The sequence below is a fragment of the Chiloscyllium plagiosum genome, unplaced genomic scaffold, assembly GCF_037043375.1.
Source record: "Chiloscyllium plagiosum isolate Xiang-an unplaced genomic scaffold, Cpla_swu_hap1 HiC_scaffold_35, whole genome shotgun sequence".
NCBI lineage: Eukaryota > Metazoa > Chordata > Chondrichthyes > Orectolobiformes > Hemiscylliidae > Chiloscyllium > Chiloscyllium plagiosum.
This window is the reverse complement of record NW_028270173.1, coordinates 4,041,555-4,063,143: the sequence shown is the minus strand read 5'-3', so window position 1 is coordinate 4,063,143 and position 21,589 is coordinate 4,041,555. Positions and strand designations below refer to the sequence as shown.

The window sequence follows — 21,589 nt, the reverse complement described above, 5'->3', positions numbered from 1 at the left end:
GGGGGACGGGGGCAGGGTGGGGAGGGGGACGGGGCAGGGTGGGGAGGGGGACAGGGGCAGGGTGGGGAGGGGGACGGGGCAGGGTGGGGAGGGGGACGGGGCAGGGTGGGGAGGGGGACAGGGGCAGGGTGGGGAGGGGGACAGGGGCAGGGTGGGGAGGGGGACAGGGGCAGGGTGGGGAGGGGGACGGGGGCAGGGTGGGGAGGGGGACGGGGGCAGGGTGGGGAGGGGGACGGGGGCAGGGTGGGGAGGGGGACAGGGGCAGGGTGGGGAGGGGGACAGAGGCAGGGTGGGGAGGGGGACAGGGGCAGGGTGGGGAGGGGGACAGGGGCAGGGTGGGGAGGGAGACAGGGACAGGGTGGGGAGGGAGACAGGGACAGGGTGGGGAGGGAGACAGGGACAGGGTGGGGAGGGAGACAGGGACAATGTGGGGAGGGGGACAGGGGCAGGGGGACAGGGGCAGGGTGGGGAGGGGGACAGGGGCAGGGTAGGGAAGGGGGACAGGGGCAGGGTGGGGAAGGGGGACAGGGGCAGGGTGGGGAGGGGGACAGGGGCAGGGTGGGGAGGGGGACAGGGGCAGGGTGGGGAGGGGGACGGGGCAGGGTGGGGAGGGGACGGGGCAGGGTGGGGAGGGGGACAGGGGCAGGGGGACAGGGGCAGGGTGGGGAGGGGGACAGGGGCAGGGTAGGGAAGGGGGACAGGGGCAGGGTGGGGAAGGGGGACAGGGGCAGGGTGGGGAGGGGGACAGGGGCAGGGTGGGGTAGGGGGACAGGGGCAGGGTGGGGAGGGGGACAGGGGCAGGGTGGGGAAGGGGGACAGGGGCAGGGTGGGGAAGGGGGACAGGGGCAGGGTGGGGAGGGGGACAGGGGCAGGGTGGGGAGGGGGACAGGGGCAGGGTGGGGAGGGGGACAGGGGCAGGGTGGGGAGGGGGACAGGGACAGGGTGGGGAGTGGGACAGGGGCAAGGTGGGGAGGGGGACAGGGGCAGGGTGGGGTAGGGGGACAGGGGCAGGGTGGGGAGGGGGACAGGGGCAGGGTGGGGAAGGGGGACAGGGGCAGGGTGGGGAAGGGGGACAGGGGCAGGGTGGGGAAGGGGGACAGGGGCAGGGTGGGGAGGGGGACAGGGGCAGGCTGGGGAAGGGGGACAGGGGCAGGGTGGGGAGGGGGACAGGGGCAGGGTGGGGAGGGGGACAGGGGCAGGGTGGGGAGGGGGACAGGGGCAGGGTGGGGAGGGGGACAGGGGCAGGGTGGGGCAGGGGGACAGGGGCAGGGTGGGGCAGGGGGACAGGGGCAGGGTGGGGAGGGGGACAGGGGCAGGGTGGGGAGGGGGACAGGGGCAGGGTGGGGAGGCTGAGTTCACACTTTAATGGGGGTCTTGCCCTGTGCTTTCTGGAAATGGTGCTGTAACTTGGCCAGGGTTTCTCGCTGCTGCTCTGTCCCCTTCTCGAGCTCCTTGATTTGTCCTTCATATCGTTTTCTGGAACAAAACAAGACACAAGGATGTCAGTGAGAGGAAGGTGGTGGTTCCGGGGGACGGGGGACGGAGGGGGGAGCCGGCCGGACCTGCTCTGCCCCTGGCTCGTCCTGAGCTTCAATTACCCGCCCCTTCCCAGCTGCCCGGACTCGCTGAGACACCAGGAATCTGTCCGTCCCAACCTTGAAGGGACTCAATGGGAGAAGATGTGCAGCATTGAGCCCTCAGCATCTCCCCAGTTAAACCCCCTCAGGGCCTTGTACGTTGCAGTGAGGCCTCTCCCTCATTCACTTAAACACCAGAGAATACCACCCCAGTCTCTAAACGTTGGACATCCCGCCATCCCAGGGACAAACTCTGTGAATGTGCTGCAGTGGGGGGGGGGGGGGGGGGGGGGGGGGGGGGGGTAGAGCGTGGAGTTACTGAAGGTCAGGGGTCAATGGTGAGGAGACCCCAGCGAGGGGCCAGGAGGAAGGGGTCAGTGATCCCTCGACTGGAGGGTGAGCTTCATTCACGGTCACTCAACAGGACCACTCTCAACCTGCAGGCTCTGGATCAGGTCTGACCTGGCGCTAGTGGGATGCGGAGAGCAGTCATGACCTCTGTTAACGGCCAGCGGTATCACTGGCAAACCTAAGCTGACCAGCCATAGAGGTGTCTCTGACTGTCCTACATTTACCTCCCACTCTCAAACCCTGCACGTTCAATCCTCAGATCACCGCAGCCCACCCTCTCTCTCCCAACCCCCCCCTCCCCCCGAGACAATCTCTCAATCCCTCTCGCTTCTTCACTAATCCAACATTGCCTAACGCCTCAGCCTTCAGAAATGAGGTAAGAGAATCGATAGACAGTATATTCCTGTCAGGGTGAAAGGGAAGGCTGGTCGGTATAGGGAATGCTGGATGACTAAAGAAATTGAGGGTTTGGTTAAGAAAAAGGAAGCAAATGTCAGGTATAGACAGTGTGGTGCTGGAAAAGCACAGCAGGTCAGGCAGCCTCCAAGGAGCAGGAGGAGGGCTTCCTGAAGAAGGGCTTATGCCCTAAACATCGATTCTCCTGCTCCTTGGATGCTGCCTGACCTGCTGTGCTTTTCCAGCAACACACTCTCGACTCGGAGCTCCACCATCTGCAGTCCTCACTTTCTCCTGGTCGGGTACAGACAGGAGAGATCGAGTGAATCCTTCGAAGAGTATAAAGGCAGTAGGAGTATACTTAAGAGGGAAATCAGGAGGGCAAAAAGGGGACATGAGATAGTGTTGGCAAATAGAATTAAGGGGGATCCAAAGGGTTTTTACAAATGTGCGTGGAGCTGCAGATGGGGGAGATACGAAATGAGTATTTTGTATCAGTGTTTACTGAGAAGAAAGACATGGAAGATATAGACTGTAGGGAAATAGATGGTGACATCTTGCAAAATGTCCAGATTACAGAGGAGGAAGTGCTGGATGTCTTGAAATGCATAAAAGTGGATAAATCCCCAGGACCTGATCAGGTGTACCTGAGATCTCTGTGGGAAGCTGGAGAAGTGATTGCTGGGCCTCTTGCTGAGATATTTGTATCATCGATAGTCACAGGTGAGGTGCCGGAAGACTGGAGGTTGGCTAACGTGGTGCCACTGTTTAAGAAGGGCGGTAAGGACAAGCCAGGGAACTGTAGACCAGTGAGCCTGACCTCGGTGGTGGGCAAGTTGTTGGAGGGGATCCTGAGGGACAGGATGTACATGTATTTAGAAAGGCAAGGACTGATTAGGAATAGTCAACATGGCTTTGTGCATGGGAAATCATGTCTCACAAACTTGATTGAGTTTTTGAAGAAGTAACAAAGAAGATTGATGAGGGCAGAGCAGTAGATGTGATCTATGTGGACTTTAGTAAGGCATTCAACAAGATTCCCCATGGGAGACTGATTAGCAAGGTTAGATCTCATGGAATACAGGGAGAACTAGCCATTTGGATACAGAACTGGCTCAAAGGTAGAAGACAGAGGGTGGTGGTGGAGAGTTGTTTTTCAGACTGGAGGCCTGTGACCAGTGGAGTGCCACAAGGATCAGTGCTGGGTCCTCTACTTTTTGTCATTTACATAAATGATTTGGATGTGAGCATAAGAGATACAGTTAGTAAGTTTGCAGATGACACCAAAATTGGAGATGTAGTGGACAGCGAAGAGGGTTACCTCAGATTACAACAGGATCTTGACCAGATGGGCCAATGGGCTGAGAAGTGGCAGATGGAGTTTAATTCAGATAAATGCGAGGTGCTGCATTTTGGGAAAGCAAATCTTAGCAGGACTTATACACTTAATGGTAACATACGAGGGAGTGTTGCTGAACAAAGTCTCCTTGGAGTGCAGGTTCATAGCTCCTTGAAAGTGGAGTTGCAGGTAGATAGGATAGTGAAGGCGGCGTTTGGTATGCTTTCCTTTATTGGTCAGAGTATTGAGTACAGGAGTTGGGAGGTCATGTTGTGGCTGTACAGGACATTGGTTAGGCCACTGTTGGAATATTGCGTGCAATTCTGGTCTCCTTCCTATCGGAAAGATGTTGTGAAACTTGGAAGGGTTCAGAAAAGATTTACAAGGATGTTGCCAGGGTTGGAGGATCTGAGCTACAGGGAGAGGCTGAACAGGCTGGGGCTGTTTTCCCTGGAGCGTCGGAGGCTGAGGGGTGACCTTATAGAGGTTTACAAAATTATGAGGGGCATGGATAGGATAAATAGATAAAGTCTTTTCCCTGGGGTGGGGGAGTCCAGAACTAGAGGGCATGGGTTTAAGGTGAGAGGGGAAAGATATAAATGAAACCTAAAGCATCTGGATGGGTATATGAATAGGAAGGGTTTGGAGGGATATGGGCCAGGTGCTGGCAGGTGGGCCTAGATTGGGTTGGGATATCTGGGATAGTATGGACGGGTTGGACCGAAGGGCCTGTTTCCATGCTGTACATCTCTATGACTCTAAGTCAACAGCAGTTCCTTGTGGTTGTCAGAGCTCTCCCTAACTGCCCTGGGGTTGAACCTGTCAATCAGTGACAGAGAGGAATGGGAGGAGGCCATTCAGCCCATCAAGTCAGCTCTGCCACTCAGTCAGACTGAGGCTGATCTGACCATCCTCAACCCGACTTTCCAGCCTTTCCCTCGATTCCCTTCCTCTCTCTCTCAGCCTTGAATCTCCTGAATGGCCCCACCTCGACAGCCCTCTACAGTACGGAATCCCACAGATTCACTCCCCTCAGGGAGAGAGGGGAAATTCCTCCTCATCTTTAACACAAGGAGAATGTGCAAACTCCACACAGAGAGTCACCCGAGGCTGGAATCGAACCTGGGACCCTGGCGCTGGGAGGCAGCAGGGCTAACCACTGAGCCACTGTGCTGCCCTATTATAGTGTTATACAACATGCAATGGACTGTTCGGCCCAACACATCCATGCTGACCAAGTTAAATGAGTCTCACTTGCCTGTGTTTGGCCCATATCCCTCCAAACCCTTCCTATTCATATACCCATCCAAATGCCTCTTAAATGTGGCAATTGTACCAGCCTCCACCACATCCTCTGGCAGCTCATTCCATACACGTACCGCCCTCTGTGTGAAAATGTTGCCCCTTCGGTCTCTTTTATATCTTTCCCCTCTCACCCTAAACCTATGCTCTCTACTCCCCTACCCTAGGCAAAACCCCTTGTCTATTTACCCTATCTATGCCCCTCGTGATTTTATAAACCTGTATAATGTCACCCCTCAGCCTCTGACGCTCCAGGGAAAAGAGCCCCAGCCTCTCCCTGCAGCTCAAACCCTCCAACCCTGGCAACATCCTTGCAAATCTTTTCTGAACCTTTTCAAGTTTCACAACATCCTTCCCATAGGAGGGAGACCAGAACTGCACGCAGTATTCCAGCAGTGGCCTGACCAATGTCGAAAAGGAGGAGGAAGCAACAGATGCTGCAAATCACTTGGAAACACTCCCTGTGGAGGCAGGAGCAGTTTGTTCCCAATCTGTCAAAATGGAGACAGATCCGACAGGGAGAGGGAGGGAACCATCTCCTCTGCTCCCGGGCCTGTTCCACTGGTCAGAAAGACGAGGCTGGAGGACGGTGGGCTCGGTGAGGGGGGGGGCGGGGGTGTAAGGAAGGAGTTCACCACTTCAGAGGCTCCAGACACAGTGACAGTGACAAGGGGGGAGCGTATCTCTGATATCGCGGTGTCACTCTGACAGGAGGCAGGCAGCTCAGACCGATGACGGCAGGGTGAAGAGCTCTCCCCTTCATCTGTTGGCAACTGTTGCTGGCTAGGTCAGCGTTTGGTGCCCATCCCAAATTGCCGGGTGAAGATTCTGCCACGTTGCTGCGGGTCTGGAGTCACGGGTCAGCCTCACCAGGTAAGGATGGCAGGTTTCCAAATCCTAAAGGACATTAGAGATTCATTGATTCCATGACAATCGACACTGGGTGTCACGAGGTGAGGTTTAAGTTCAGATTTTACTGAGTTCAAATGTCACCAGCAGCCCTGGTGGATCTGAAACCCGCCCCCCCCCCCGCAAAGTGGTTCAGGATGACCAGCCCCCTCTGCGCCACCTCCCAGCCCAGCCTCTCCCAATCAGAAGCTTCAGAGAGAACATACACATAATACTGCTTTGGGGGGGGGGGGCCGGGTAGAAAACAGAGGGGTTATCCTGCTGAGGTCTATCAAATCATAACAGGCAGAGATAAGGGAGTTAGCCAACTGCTTTTCCCCAGGGTGGGGGTGGGAGCAGAATCTAACACTAGACAGCGTAGGTTAAAGGTGAGAGGGGAGAGATATCAAAGGGACAATTCCTTTTGGTGCTGAGGGACAACTCCTTTTACACGGGGGGGGGGGGGGGGGGGAATGTCTGGAACAGGCTGCCGCGGTCGTGGTGGAGGGGAGTACAATATTGTCATTGTCAGAAACATATAGACAGGTGCATGGATGGTAGAAGTGGGTACGGCCGGTCAGGCAGCATCCGAGGAGCAGGAAAATCGACGTTCCCGACGAAGGACTTCTGCCCGAAATGTTGCTTTTCCTGCTCCTCGGATGCTGCCTGACCTGCTGTGCTTTTCCAGCCCCACTATAATCTAGACTGAGGAACATGGATGGGTCAGGTATGGAGGGAATTGGACCGGATGGGACTAGTAGGCAGCATGGACACGTTGGGCCGAAGGGCCTGTTTGCATGCTGTAAGGTGGGAGTCGGAGATGTCGAGGTAGTTACAAAGACTGTGAGGATGAGTCTGTTGTCGGAGAGTAAGGAGGGAGCCTAATGGAAACGTGTGCAGGTGCACTGTCACTGCCTCACTCCCTCACATTTCCCCGTTGATATAATCCAATCGCTTGGCTACTGTCAGCTTGGCTTCATCTAGGCCCTGTTTCACCAGAACGGGGCCAACCAGCTTGAACACCGTGTTCGTGGACTCCAAGAGATCCAGTTCCTGAGGGACAAGGGAAAGACGGAATGAGAATTAGGACAAAGCAACAAGCACACACCCAGCGCCCCCCCCCATCCCGTCGGCATGACGAGGGATCGACACGTGGGAACACAGCCCGTCTCAGCACCGTGGGTGCTCTGTAAAGGTCAGGACAGAGTGAGGCCAAGCACTGAGATCACAGTGACCCCCCCCGGACAGTGTGAAGGACTGACACAGCACATACTCACCTCTTTAACAATGGTGTTTTCAGTCACCTGTGCCTCTAGTTTCTGTCGGGCAGAAAGACATTTGCTGAGATCTGGGAACAGGGTAAAAGAGATCCATTAGCCCCACAGTTATAAAGTTTTGAGCAGATTTGTAGCTGAGCCTGAGGTTCTGGATGTTACCAGGTAACATTGTCAGTGAGCCTCCGGATGAAGCACTGGTGGTGTAGCCCACTTTCGAGTTATGTGTTTGGCTTTCTTTGGGCTGGTAGCGTCAGAGGCTGAGGGATGACCTTATAGAGGTTTATGAAATGGTCTTGAAGGATTCCTCTCATTTGTTTCGGACCAAATATTGAACTACAGAAGCAATCATCCCAACACCCACAAACAAAGCTGCATCAGAACATTATTTCAACGAGCCAACACACACTGCAGCACAGAGGGACTATGCAGAGCAGAGGAAAATCACCTATATAGTGTAATCAAAAAGAATGGGTACCCAATGAACACAGTCCGCCAATTTCTCAGCAACAAACCTAAACAAGCAGACAGAACACGTCCAGAAACCCTAACCACTCTTCCCTGTATCAAAGATATCTTGGAAATGACTGCCAGACTACTCAGACCCCTTGGCATCATGGTAGCCCACAAACCCACCAACACACTAAAACAGCAGCTAATTAACTTGAAAGAACCTGTACAGATAACAAGCAAAACTAATGTCATTTACAAAATACTGTGCAAGAACCGTAACAAGCATTACATTGGACAAACAGGCAAAAATCTAGCCACCAGGATACATGAACATCAACTAGCCACAAAGCGACATGACCCTCTCTCACTAGTATCCTCACATAAGGATGAGGAAGGACACCACTTCGACTGGGATAACACATCCATCCGAGGACAAGCCAAACAGAGACCGCACGAGAATTCTAAAAAGCATGGCATTCCAACCGGAACTCTATCAGCAAACACATCGAGTTAGACCCCAGCTACCACCCCCTGAGAAAAAGAGCAGGAAATGACATCACCACAGGAAATGGCATCACCAACCCAAGGAAACCCTAACATATAACTAGAAAGCGGGCGACACCAGCAGTGCTGTATCCGGAGGCTCACTGCAGACGGTCCTTAGTATGGTGATGAAACGCCTGAATACACACCTTCCAGCTCAGCAAGCAAACCTACATCCACACTTATAAAGTTATACTCGGTGATAGTCAGAGAGCTATTACCTGTACAGTTATAAAGTTATACTCGGTGATAGTCAGAGATCTATTACCTGTACAGTTATAAAGTTATACTCGGTGATAGTCAGAGATCTATTACCTGTACACTTATCAAGTTATACTCAGTGATAGTCAGAGATCTATTACCTGTACAGTTATAAAGTTATACTCGGTGATAGTCAGAGATCCATTACCTGTACAGTTATAAAGTTATACTCGGTGATAGTCAGAGATCCATTACCTGTACAGTTATAAAGTTATACTCGGTGATAGTCAGAGATCCATTACCTGTACAGTTATAAAGTTATACTCAGTGATAGTCAGAGATCTATTACCTGTACAGTTATAAAGTTATACTCGGTGATAGTCAGAGAGCTATTACCTGTACAGTTATAAAGTTATACACAGTGATAGTCAGAGATCCATTACCTGTACAGTTATAAAGTTATACTCAGTGATAGTCAGAGAGCTATTACCTGTACAGTTATAAAGTTATACTCGGTGATAGTCAGAGATCTATTACCTGTACAGTTATAAAGTTATACTCAGTGATAGTCAGAGATCCATTACCTGTACAGTTATAAAGTTATACTCAGTGATAGTCAGAGAGCTATTACCTGTACAGTTATAAAGTTATACTCGGTGATAGTCAGAGATCTATTACCTGTACAGTTATAAAGTTATACTCAGTGATAGTCAGAGATCTATTACCTGTACAGTTATAAAGTTATACTCAGTGATAGTCAGAGATCTATTACCTGTACAGTTATAAAGTTATACTCAGTGATAGTCAGAGATCTATTACCTGTACAGTTATAAAGTTATACTCAGTGATAGTCAGAGATCTATTACCTGTACAGTTATAAAGTTATACTCGGTGATAGTCAGAGATCCATTACCTGTACAGTTATAAAGTTATACTCGGTGATAGTCAGAGATCTATTACCTGTACAGTTATAAAGTTATACTCAGTGATAGTCAGAGATCTATTACCTGTACAGTTATAAAGTTATACTCAGTGATAGTCAGAGATCCATTACCTGTACAGTTATAAAGTTATACTCGGTGATAGTCAGAGATCTATTACCTGTACAGTTATAAAGTTATACTCGGTGATAGTCAGAGATCTATTACCTGTACACTTATCAAGTTATACTCAGTGATAGTCAGAGATCCATTACCTGTACAGTTATAAAGTTATACTCGGTGATAGTCAGAGAGCTATTACCTGTACAGTTATAAAGTTATACTCGGTGATAGTCAGAGATCTATTACCTGTACAGTTATAAAGTTATACTCAGTGATAGTCAGAGATCCATTACCTGTACAGTTATAAAGTTATACTCAGTGATAGTCAGAGATCTATTACCTGTACAGTTATAAAGTTATACTCGGTGATAGTCAGAGATCTATTACCTGTACAGTTATAAAGTTATACTCAGTGATAGTCAGAGATCTATTACCTGTACAGTTATAAAGTTATACTCGGTGATAGTCAGAGATCTATTACCTGTACAGTTATAAAGTTATACTCAGTGATAGTCAGAGATCTATTACCTGTACAGTTATAAAGTTATACTCAGTGATAGTCAGAGATCTATTACCTGTACAGTTATAAAGTTATACTCAGTGATAGTCAGAGATCTATTACCTGTACAGTTATAAAGTTATACTCAGTGATAGTCAGAGATCCATTACCTGTACAGTTATAAAGTTATACTCGGTGATAGTCAGAGATCTATTACCTGTACAGTTATAAAGTTATACTCGGTGATAGTCAGAGATCTATTACCTGTACACTTATCAAGTTATACTCAGTGATAGTCAGAGATCCATTACCTGTACAGTTATAAAGTTATACTCGGTGATAGTCAGAGAGCTATTACCTGTACAGTTATAAAGTTATACTCGGTGATAGTCAGAGATCTATTACCTGTACAGTTATAAAGTTATACTCAGTGATAGTCAGAGATCCATTACCTGTACAGTTATAAAGTTATACTCAGTGATAGTCAGAGATCTATTACCTGTACAGTTATAAAGTTATACTCAGTGATAGTCAGAGATCCATTACCTGTACAGTTATAAAGTTATACTCGGTGATAGTCAGAGATCTATTACCTGTACAGTTATAAAGTTATACTCAGTGATAGTCAGAGATCTATTACCTGTACAGTTATAAAGTTATACTCAGTGATAGTCAGAGATCTATTACCTGTACAGTTATAAAGTTATACTCAGTGACAGTCAGAGATCTATTACCTGTACAGTTATAAAGTTATACTCAGTGATAGTCAGAGATCCATTACCTGTACAGTTATAAAGTTATACTCGGTGATAGTCAGAGAGCTATTACCTGTACAGTTATAAAGTTATACTCGGTGATAGTCAGAGATCTATTACCTGTACAGTTATAAAGTTATACTCAGTGATAGTCAGAGATCCATTACCTGTACAGTTATAAAGTTATACTCAGTGATAGTCAGAGATCTATTACCTGTACAGTTATAAAGTTATACTCAGTGATAGTCAGAGATCCATTACCTGTACAGTTATAAAGTTATACTCAGTGATAGTCAGAGATCCATTACCTGTACAGTTATAAAGTTATACTCGGTGATAGTCAGAGATCCATTACCTGTACAGTTATAAAGTTATACTCGGTGATAGTCAGAGATCTATTACCTGTACAGTTATAAAGTTATACTCAGTGATAGTCAGAGATCTATTACCTGTACAGTTATAAAGTTATACTCGGTGATAGTCAGAGATCTATTACCTGTACAGTTATAAAGTTATACTCAGTGATAGTCAGAGATCTATTACCTGTACAGTTATAAAGTTATACTCAGTGATAGTCAGAGATCTATTACCTGTACAGTTATAAAGTTATACTCAGTGACAGTCAGAGATCTATTACCTGTACAGTTATAAAGTTATACTCAGTGATAGTCAGAGATCCATTACCTGTACAGTTATAAAGTTATACTCAGTGATAGTCAGAGATCCATTACCTGTACAGTTATAAAGTTATACTCAGTGATAGTCAGAGATCCATTACCTGTACAGTTATAAAGTTATACTCGGTGATAGTCAGAGATCTATTACCTGTACAGTTATAAAGTTATACTCAGTGATAGTCAGAGAGCTATTACCTGTACAGTTATAAAGTTATACTCGGTGATAGTCAGAGATCTATTACCTGTACAGTTATAAAGTTATACTCAGTGATAGTCAGAGATCCATTACCTGTACAGTTATAAAGTTATACTCAGTGATAGTCAGAGAGCTATTACCTGTACAGTTATAAAGTTATACTCAGTGATAGTCAGAGATCTATTACCTGTACAGTTATAAAGTTATACTCAGTGATAGTCAGAGATCTATTACCTGTACAGTTATAAAGTTATACTCAGTGATAGTCAGAGAGCTATTACCTGTACAGTTATAAAGTTATACTCAGTGATAGTCAGAGATCTATTACCTGTACAGTTATAAAGTTATACTCAGTGACAGTCAGAGATCTATTACCTGTACAGTTATAAAGTTATACTCAGTGATAGTCAGAGATCCATTACCTGTACAGTTATAAAGTTATACTCAGTGATAGTCAGAGATCCATTACCTGTACAGTTATAAAGTTATACTCAGTGATAGTCAGAGATCCATTACCTGTACAGTTATAAAGTTATACTCGGTGATAGTCAGAGATCTATTACCTGTACAGTTATAAAGTTATACTCAGTGATAGTCAGAGAGCTATTACCTGTACAGTTATAAAGTTATACTCGGTGATAGTCAGAGATCTATTACCTGTACAGTTATAAAGTTATACTCAGTGATAGTCAGAGATCCATTACCTGTACAGTTATAAAGTTATACTCAGTGATAGTCAGAGAGCTATTACCTGTACAGTTATAAAGTTATACTCAGTGATAGTCAGAGATCTATTACCTGTACAGTTATAAAGTTATACTCAGTGATAGTCAGAGATCTATTACCTGTACAGTTATAAAGTTATACTCAGTGATAGTCAGAGAGCTATTACCTGTACAGTTATAAAGTTATACTCAGTGATAGTCAGAGAGCTATTACCTGTACAGTTATAAAGTTATACTCAGTGATAGTCAGAGATCCATTACCTGTACAGTTATAAAGTTATACTCAGTGATAGTCAGAGATCTATTACCTGTACAGTTATAAAGTTATACTCAGTGATAGTCAGAGATCCATTACCTGTACAGTTATAAAGTTATACTCGGTGATAGTCAGAGATCTATTACCTGTACAGTTATAAAGTTATACTCAGTGATAGTCAGAGATCTATTACCTGTACAGTTATAAAGTTATACTCAGTGATAGTCAGAGATCCATTACCTGTACAGTTATAAAGTTATACTCGGTGATAGTCAGAGATCCATTACCTGTACAGTTATAAAGTTATACTCAGTGATAGTCAGAGATCTATTACCTGTACAGTTATAAAGTTATACTCAGTGATAGTCAGAGATCCATTACCTGTACAGTTATAAAGTTATACTCGGTGATAGTCAGAGATCCATTACCTGTACAGTTATAAAGTTATACTCGGTGATAGTCAGAGATCCATTACCTGTACAGTTATAAAGTTATACTCAGTGATAGTCAGAGATCCATTACCTGTACAGTTATAAAGTTATACTCAGTGATAGTCAGAGATCCATTACCTGTACAGTTATAAAGTTATACTCGGTGATAGTCAGAGATCTATTACCTGTACAGTTATAAAGTTATACTCAGTGATAGTCAGAGATCCATTACCTGTACAGTTATAAAGTTATACTCAGTGATAGTCAGAGATCCATTACCTGTACAGTTATAAAGTTATACTCAGTGATAGTCAGAGATCTATTACCTGTACAGTTATAAAGTTATACTCGGTGATAGTCAGAGATCTATTACCTGTACAGTTATAAAGTTATACTCAGTGATAGTCAGAGATCCATTACCTGTACAGTTATAAAGTTATACTCAGTGACAGTCAGAGATCCATTACCTGTACAGTTATAAAGTTATACTCAGTGATAGTCAGAGATCTATTACCTGTACAGTTATAAAGTTATACTCAGTGATAGTCAGAGATCCATTACCTGTACAGTTATAAAGTTATACTCAGTGACAGTCAGAGATCCATTACCTGTACAGTTATAAAGTTATACTCGGTGATAGTCAGAGATCTATTACCTGTACAGTTATAAAGTTATACTCAGTGATAGTCAGAGATCCATTACCTGTACAGTTATAAAGTTATACTCAGTGATAGTCAGAGATCTATTACCTGTACAGTTATAAAGTTATACTCAGTGACAGTCAGAGATCCATTACCTGTACAGTTATAAAGTTATACTCGGTGATAGTCAGAGATCTATTACCTGTACAGTTATAAAGTTATACTCAGTGATAGTCAGAGATCCATTACCTGTACAGTTATAAAGTTATACTCAGTGATAGTCAGAGATCTATTACCTGTACAGTTATAAAGTTATACTCAGTGACAGTCAGAGATCCATTACCTGTACAGTTATAAAGTTATACTCGGTGATAGTCAGAGATCTATTACCTGTACAGTTATAAAGTTATACTCGGTGATAGTCAGAGATCTATTACCTGTACAGTTATAAAGTTATACTCAGTGATAGTCAGAGATCTATTACCTGTATAGTTATAAAGTTATACTCAGTGATAGTCAGAGATCCATTACCTGTACAGTTATAAAGTTATACTCAGTGATAGTCAGAGATCTATTATCTGTACAGTTATAAAGTTATACTCAGTGATAGTCAGAGATCTATTACCTGTACAGTTATAAAGTTATACTCGGTGATAGTCAGAGATCCATTACCTGTACAGTTATAAAGTTATACTCAGTGATAGTCAGAGATCCATTACCTGTACAGTTATAAAGTTATACTCGGTGATAGTCAGAGATCTATTACCTGTACAGTTATAAAGTTATACTCGGTGATAGTCAGAGATCCATTACCTGTACAGTTATAAAGTTATACTCAGTGATAGTCAGAGATCCATTACCTGTACAGTTATAAAGTTATACTCAGTGATAGTCAGAGATCTATTACCTGTACAGTTATAAAGTTATACTCAGTGATAGTCAGAGATCCATTACCTGTACAGTTATAAAGTTATACTCAGTGATAGTCAGAGATCCATTACCTGTACAGTTATAAAGTTATACTCAGTGATAGTCAGAGATCTATTATCTGTACAGTTATAAAGTTATACTCGGTGATAGTCAGAGATCCATTACCTGTACAGTTATAAAGTTATACTCAGTGATAGTCAGAGATCCATTATCTGTACAGTTATAAAGTTATACTCAGTGATAGTCAGAGATCCATTACCTGTACAGTTATAAAGTTATACTCAGTGATAGTCAGAGATCCATTACCTGTACAGTTATAAAGTTATACTCGGTGATAGTCAGAGATCCATTACCTGTACAGTTATAAAGTTATACTCAGTGATAGTCAGAGATCCATTATCTGTACAGTTATAAAGTTATACTCAGTGATAGTCAGAGATCCATTACCTGTACAGTTATAAAGTTATACTCAGTGATAGTCAGAGATCCATTATCTGTACAGTTATAAAGTTATACTCAGTGATAGTCAGAGATCCATTACCTGTACAGTTATAAAGTTATACTCGGTGATAGTCAGAGGTCTATTACCTGTACAGTTATAAAGTTATACTCGGTGATAGTCAGAGATCCATTACCTGTACAGTTATAAAGTTATACTCGGTGATAGTCAGAGATCCATTACCTGTACAGTTATAAAGTTATACTCAGTGATAGTCAGAGATCTATTACCTGTACAGTTATAAAGTTATACTCAGTGATAGTCAGAGATCCATTACCTGTACAGTTATAAAGTTATACTCAGTGATAGTCAGAGATCTATTACCTGTACAGTTATAAAGTTATACTCAGTGGTGTTAAACACAAGGACATGGAAAATCAGAGCAGCAACAGGCCATTCAGTCCTTCGAGGCTGTCCCCAATTTAGTAGGATACAATCTCAGTATCCCATGCCCACCCTCTCCCCACGGCCCTCGATCCCCTTACCCACAAGGCCCACCTCCAGCTTCCTCTTGAATGTATCTAACGAACTGGCCCCTGTAGCTTCCTGTGGGAGAGAATTCCACAGGTTCCCAACTCCCTGAGGGAAGACATTCTTCCTCATCTCTGCCCTGAATGGCCTCCCCCTTCTTCCAAGACTGCAACCCCTCGTTCTGGACTTTCCCAACATCAGGAATATTCTTTCCCATATCTAACCAGTCCAGTCCCACCAGGATTTTATATGTTTCAGTGCGATGAACCCCAGTCCTTCTAACTTCCAGCGTGTACAAGCCTAGGCAATCCAGTACCTTGACGTAGCGCCTGGTATCTCTCCAGCTCAATCTATGTTGGTGATTTTATTTTATATATTCATATTTTTGATTCTAAGCCAGTGTACTGCCAGAAGCATGGATCTTGCAGCTGCTCCTGCGATATGGCCTTATTTCTAGATTTACTTAGTGTCACAGAGATATACTTGACACCTCAGAGACACACACTTCGGTCCAACCCGTCCATGCCGACCAGATATCCCAACCCAATCTAGTCCCACCTGCCAGCACCCAGCCCATATCCCCCCAAAACCCTTCCTATTCATATACCCATCCAAATGCCTCTTAAATGTTGTAATTGTACCAGCCTCCATCACATCCTCTGGCAGCTCATTCCATACACGTACCACTCTCTGTGTGAAAAAGTTGCCCCTTTGGTCTCTTTTATATCTTTCCCCCTCACCCTAAACCTATGCCCCTTGTTCTGGACTCCCTGACCCCAGGGAAAAGACTTTATCTATTTACCCTATCCATGCCCCTCATGATTTTATAAACCTCTATAAGGTCACCCCTCAGCCTCTGACGCTCCAGGGAAACAGCCCCAGCCTATTCAGCCTCTCCCTGTAGCTCAGATCCTCCAACCCTGGCAACATCCTTGTAAATCTTTTCTGAACCCTTTCAAGTTTCACAACATCTTTCCGATAGGAAGGAGACCAGAATTGCACACAATATTCCAACAGTGGCCTAACCAATGTCCTGTACAGCCGCAACATGACCTCCCAACTCCTGTACTCGATACTCTGACCAATAAAGGAAAGCATACCAAATGCCGCCTTCACTATCCTATCTACCTGTGACTCCACTTTCAAGGAGCTATGAACCTGCACTCCAAGGTCTCTCTGTTCAGCAACACTCCCCACAATCTTACAATTCAGTGTACAAGTCCTGCCCTGATTTGCTTTCTCAAAAGTGCAGTACCTCATATTTATTTCAATTCAACTCCATCTGCCACTCCTCCGCCCACTGGCAATCTGATCCAGGTCCTTCAAGATTCCTTACTATTATTCCATTTCACTGATAGAAGATTTTATTTTGATTCATTTTTAGTTTTTTTAAAGAGTCAAAAATCACAAAAAGAATGTGATTTTTTTTAGTCCAAACTGCAGAGCTTTTGGAAAGGCTTTGGAGTGAAACATGTTTGAATTCAGAGGATTGAGAGCTTGCTCCTGAACTACTGGGATAAGAGTCACTTCACTTTAATTTGACTGGTCAGCTCAATGGTTGGTTTTCTTTAAGGTCTGTACGTTTGATCTCTTTGTAACTCTTATTTTTTGTGAGCATAATACTAACTCTTTGGGTAAAGAAAGGTAGTTTAGACAACAAGATCATAGGAGCAGAAATGAAGCCATTTGACCCAATGACTATGCTGTGCCATTCAATCATGGCTGAGAAGTTTCTCAACCCCATTCTCCCCCCCTTCTCCCTACCACCCTTGATCCCCAAGAACCTATCGACCTCTGTGTTAAATACACTCAATGTCCTGGCCCCCACAGCCTTCTGTGGCTGTGAATTCCAGAGATTCCCCACTCTCTGGCTGAATACCTTGCTCCTTCTCTCTATTCTATCGGGCCTTCCCTTTATTCTAAGGCTGCGTCCTCAGGTCCTTGCCTCTCCTCCCAACATCCACTCTGTCCAGATTATTTTACATATATGACGTAAGCCTCAATGTTAGGGAGGAGATTGCAGAGCCATTGGCCTTGATTTTTATGTCCTCGTTGTCTACTGGAGTAGTGCCAGAAGACTGGAGGATAGCAAATGTGGTTCCCTTGTTCAAGAAGGGGAGTAGGGATAACCCTAGTAACTATAGGCCGGTGAGTCTCACTTCTGTTGTGGGCAAAGTCTTAGAGAGAATTGTAAGGGATAGGATTTATGAACATCTGGATAGGAATAATGTGATCAAGGATAGTCAGCATGGTTTTGTGAAGGGCAGGTCGTGCCTCACAAACCTTATTGAATTCTTTGAGAAGGTGACTAAGGAGGTAGACGAGGGTAAAGCGGTAGATGTGGTGTATATGGATTTTAGTAAGGCGTTTGATAAGGTTCCCCATGGTAGACTACTGCAAAAAATACGGAGGTATGGCATTGAGGGTGAGTTGGAGGTTTGGATTAGGAGTTGGCTGGCTGGAAGAAGACAGAGGGTAGTAGTTGATGGTAAAGGTTCATCTTGGAGTGCCATCACTAGCGGTGTTCCGCAAGGATCTGTTTTGGGACCATTGCTGTTTGTCATTTTTATAAATGACCTGGAGGAGGGGTTAGAAGGTTGGGTGAGCAAGTTTGCGGATGATATGAAAGTCGGAGGAGTTGTTGACAGTGAGGAAGGATGTGGCAGGTTACAGTGGGATATAGATAAGATGCAGAACTGGGCAGAAAGGTGGCAAATGGAGTTCAATGTAGCTAAGTGTGAGGTGATTCACTTTGGTAAGAGTAATAAAAAGATGGGGTACTGGGCTAATGGTCGGATACTTGGTAGTGTGGATGAGCAGAGGGATCTTGGTGTCCATGTACACAGATCTTTGAAAGTTGCCACCCAGGTAAATAGTGCGGTGAAGAAGGCATATGGCGTACTGGCTTTTATTGGTAGAGGAATTGAGTTCCGGAGTACTGAGGTCATGTTGCAGTTGTATAAGACTCTGGTGCGGCCGCATCTGGAGTATTGTGTGCAGTTTTGGTCGCCATACTACAGGAAGGATGTGGAGGCACTGGAACGGGTGCAGAGGAGGTTTACCAGGATGTTGCCTGGTATGGTAGGAAGATCGTATGAGGAAAGGCTGAGGCACTTGGGGCTGTTTTCATTGGAGAAAAGAAGGTTTAGGGGTGACTTGATAGAGGTGTATAAGATGATTAGGGGTTTAGATAGGGTCGACAGTGAGAATCTTTTTCCACGTGTGGAGTCAGCTATTACAAGGGGGCATAGCTTTAAATTAAGGGGGGGTAGGTATAGGACAGATGTTAGAGGTAGGTTCTTTACTCAGCGAGTCGTGAGTTCATGGAATGCCCTGCCAGTAGCAGTGGTGGACTCTCCCTCTTTATGGGCATTTAAACGGGCATTGGATAGGCATATGGAGGATAGTGGGCTAGTGTAGGTTAGGTGGGCTTGGATTGGCGCAACATCGAGGGCCGAAGGGCCTGTACTGTGCTGTATTCTTCTATGTTCTATGTTTTGGCTTAATGATATTTCGGACACACAAGAGACACAGAGTTAGATTTCTCAGAGATTTGGAGAAGTGATTACACAGCAGAATCAGTCAGATAGATAGCTGACTGTCAGCAATGGGAAGAAGGCTGTGCAGAAGTCTCCTGTAGCTAGCCCTCTCCCAAACATCTTCTCAGTTTCGAGTACCATTAGAAAGGATAGTCTCTCAATGGTAAACAGAAGAGACAGTCAGATCTTGGGCACTAAGAATGAATCTTAGTGTCCGGCAGGTTTTGACAAATATTAAAAGAATCATTGTTAAAGGGGACTCTCCTATCTCAGGCGGAGACAGGAGATTCTGCGACCCCCAGTGAGTGTGAATCGTGGATAGTATGGTACTTTCCTGGTGCCAGGATTAAAGCCATCTCAAAATGCTTACTGCTAAAGGGGAGCGGGAGAAATTGCAAGTTATTGTGCACATTGATACACACTATGACTTAGTGAGGGAAAAGATTAAGGCTTTACAGAGTGAATAGATGAGGTTAGGTGGAAGGTTAAAAACCAGAACCTCAAAAGTTTACTCCTGGTGCCAAGTTCAAGCGAGGGAAAGAAGAAACGAATAAAGCAGGGAAACCAATGGCTGAAGAGGTGGGGGTGTAATGGTCAGCAATTCAGCTTCGTCAATCATCGGGATCTCTTCTGGGGCAGACAAGACCTGTTCAAAAGGATGGCCTGTCCTGGAAACAGACCAATCTGGAAATTCTATTAAGGGAGGCTGTAAACTATTAGACAGAGAGAGAGAGAGAGTGGAGGGATCCAAACCAGCAGAGTAAATAAAAAGACAGGTAGATAAGGATGGTTTGGAATCTGAAAAGACAGGAAATTAATTAGAAAGACAGACAAGAGCAAGCCAGAGAATGAAGTCACTCTGAAGAATTGAACTACCTTTACTCCAATGCAAGGAGTCTTACAGGTAAGGGAACATGGGACTGGGATGCCATAGCTATGATAGAAACTTGGCTAAGGGCTGGACAGGACTGGCAGCCCAACATTTCAGGGAGGATAGATAGGGAGGCAAGGAGGAGGGACAATGCTAGTTAGTAATTTTGCGGATAACACCGAAATTGATGGGAAAGTGGACAGTCAAGAGGTTTATCTAAGCTTATAAAGAATTTTGATCAATTGGGTAATGGGTAGAGAAGTGGCAGATGGAATTTAATTTGGATACATGTGAGGTATTACATTTTGGTAAAACAAACAGGGTAGAACTTATACCATTAAAAGTAGGGCCTTAGGCAATGCTGTTCAACAGAGACCTCGAGGTTCAGGAACTTAACTCTTCGAAGTTGTTGTCACATGTCGACAGGGCGGTTAAGAAGGCGGTTAAGACGCTTGCCTTCATTGCTCTGAGCTTTGAGGAGAGGAATTAGGACGTCCTGATGAGGTTGTACAGGATGTTGTTGAGGCCTTCTCGGTGTACTGTGTCCAGTTCTGGTCGCCCACTTATATGAAGGATATTATTGAACTGGCCAGGATTCTCATGATGTGGAGGTGCCAGTGTTGGACAGGGGTGGACAAAGTTAAAAATCACACCACACCAGGTTATAGTCCTACAGGTTTATTTGAAAGCACTAGATTTAGGAGCATTGCTCCTTCATCAGGGAACTGTGGAGCAGGATCGTAAGACACAAAATTTATAGCAAAAGATCAGATTGAACACACCTAGATTGCTGTTAAGTCTTTCATCTTTTAGAATGGGCTGCAGGTTTTTGTTCATTAATATGTAATTCCCAGAACTTCTTTTAAGTCACATTCTCGAGATAACTTAAGGTTTTATAGAAAAAGTGTCATCGCAGCTCAGCACAGGCCAGGGTTCAGAAGAGATTTACCAGGACGTTGCCGGGTGTGGGAGAGTTTGAGTTATAACAAGAGGCTGGGTGGGCTGGGACTTTGCTTTACACTGGAGCGTAGGAGGTCGAGAGGTGACCTTATAGAAGTTTATAAAACCATGAGGCGCAGAGCGAAAGTGAATGGCAGGGGTCTTTTCCCTGGGGTGGGGGTGTTCAAGACTTGGGGGGGGGGGTGGGGGACACACTTTTAAGGTGAGAGAAGAATAATTTTTCAAAATAAAGACAAGGGGGAATGTATTTTTACAGCGACAGTGGTTTGTGTGGGGACACTTGGATATGGGTCAGTTTGGAGATGATATAGACTGGTTTCTGTGCTGTCTGACTCTGGGACTGTATAATTATTGATGATTTTATTTGAGGTTACAGTTTACTGACATTAATCACATGTACATTTCTGTAGCGCCTGGTTTCTCTGCAGCTCTCCCTGTGTGTGTGTGGGAGATGTTATATAATATTCTATATTATAACCTATATCTATACTGTATATTTATGTGATATTGATGGTTATATCTAATTGATATTAAACACAGTCTACCTTTCTGTAGCGCCTGGTATTTGTCCAGCTCATGCTGCAGCTTCCTCTGGATTCCGTCCGCCATTTTCCACCGACGTCACTGACCCCGCCCCCAAGGCGGGGCCCTCTAACACCACCCCGCCCCATCTTGACGTCACCGACCCCGCCCCCAAGGCGGGGCCCTCTAACTCCACCCCGCCCCAGCACGACGTCACCTACCCCGCCCACAAGGCGGGGCCCTCTAACTC

The 21,589-nt window shown here is 45.3% G+C and overlaps 2 protein-coding genes and 1 long non-coding RNA gene across 3 annotated transcripts in view; 1 reads left to right on the top strand and 2 right to left on the bottom strand.

Moving 5' to 3' along the window:
- The window catches only part of LOC148139989 (uncharacterized), a 296,390-nt gene that overhangs the window by 158,644 nt on the left and 116,157 nt on the right, over window positions 1–21,589 (bottom strand). The window lies entirely within an intron of this gene.
- pfdn6 (prefoldin subunit 6) lies at window positions 1,264–21,477 on the bottom strand. Its single transcript, XM_043678134.2, has 4 exons — window positions 21,363–21,477; window positions 7,131–7,201; window positions 6,782–6,906; window positions 1,264–1,476 (listed from the first exon to the last, which is right to left on the bottom strand). The coding sequence occupies exons 1-4, from the start codon at window positions 21,424–21,426 to the stop codon at window positions 1,356–1,358; spliced, it is 381 nt and encodes a 126-aa protein (XP_043534069.2). The 5' UTR covers window positions 21,427–21,477; the 3' UTR covers window positions 1,264–1,355.
- Window positions 5,538–21,589, top strand: part of LOC122547321 (beta-1,3-galactosyltransferase 9-like) — a 159,327-nt gene continuing 143,275 nt past the window's right edge. Inside the window, exon 1 of the mRNA XM_087979134.1 lies at window positions 5,538–5,838. The gene's annotated coding sequence lies outside the window, so the exon portion shown is untranslated. The remainder of the gene's footprint in view (window positions 5,839–21,589) is intronic.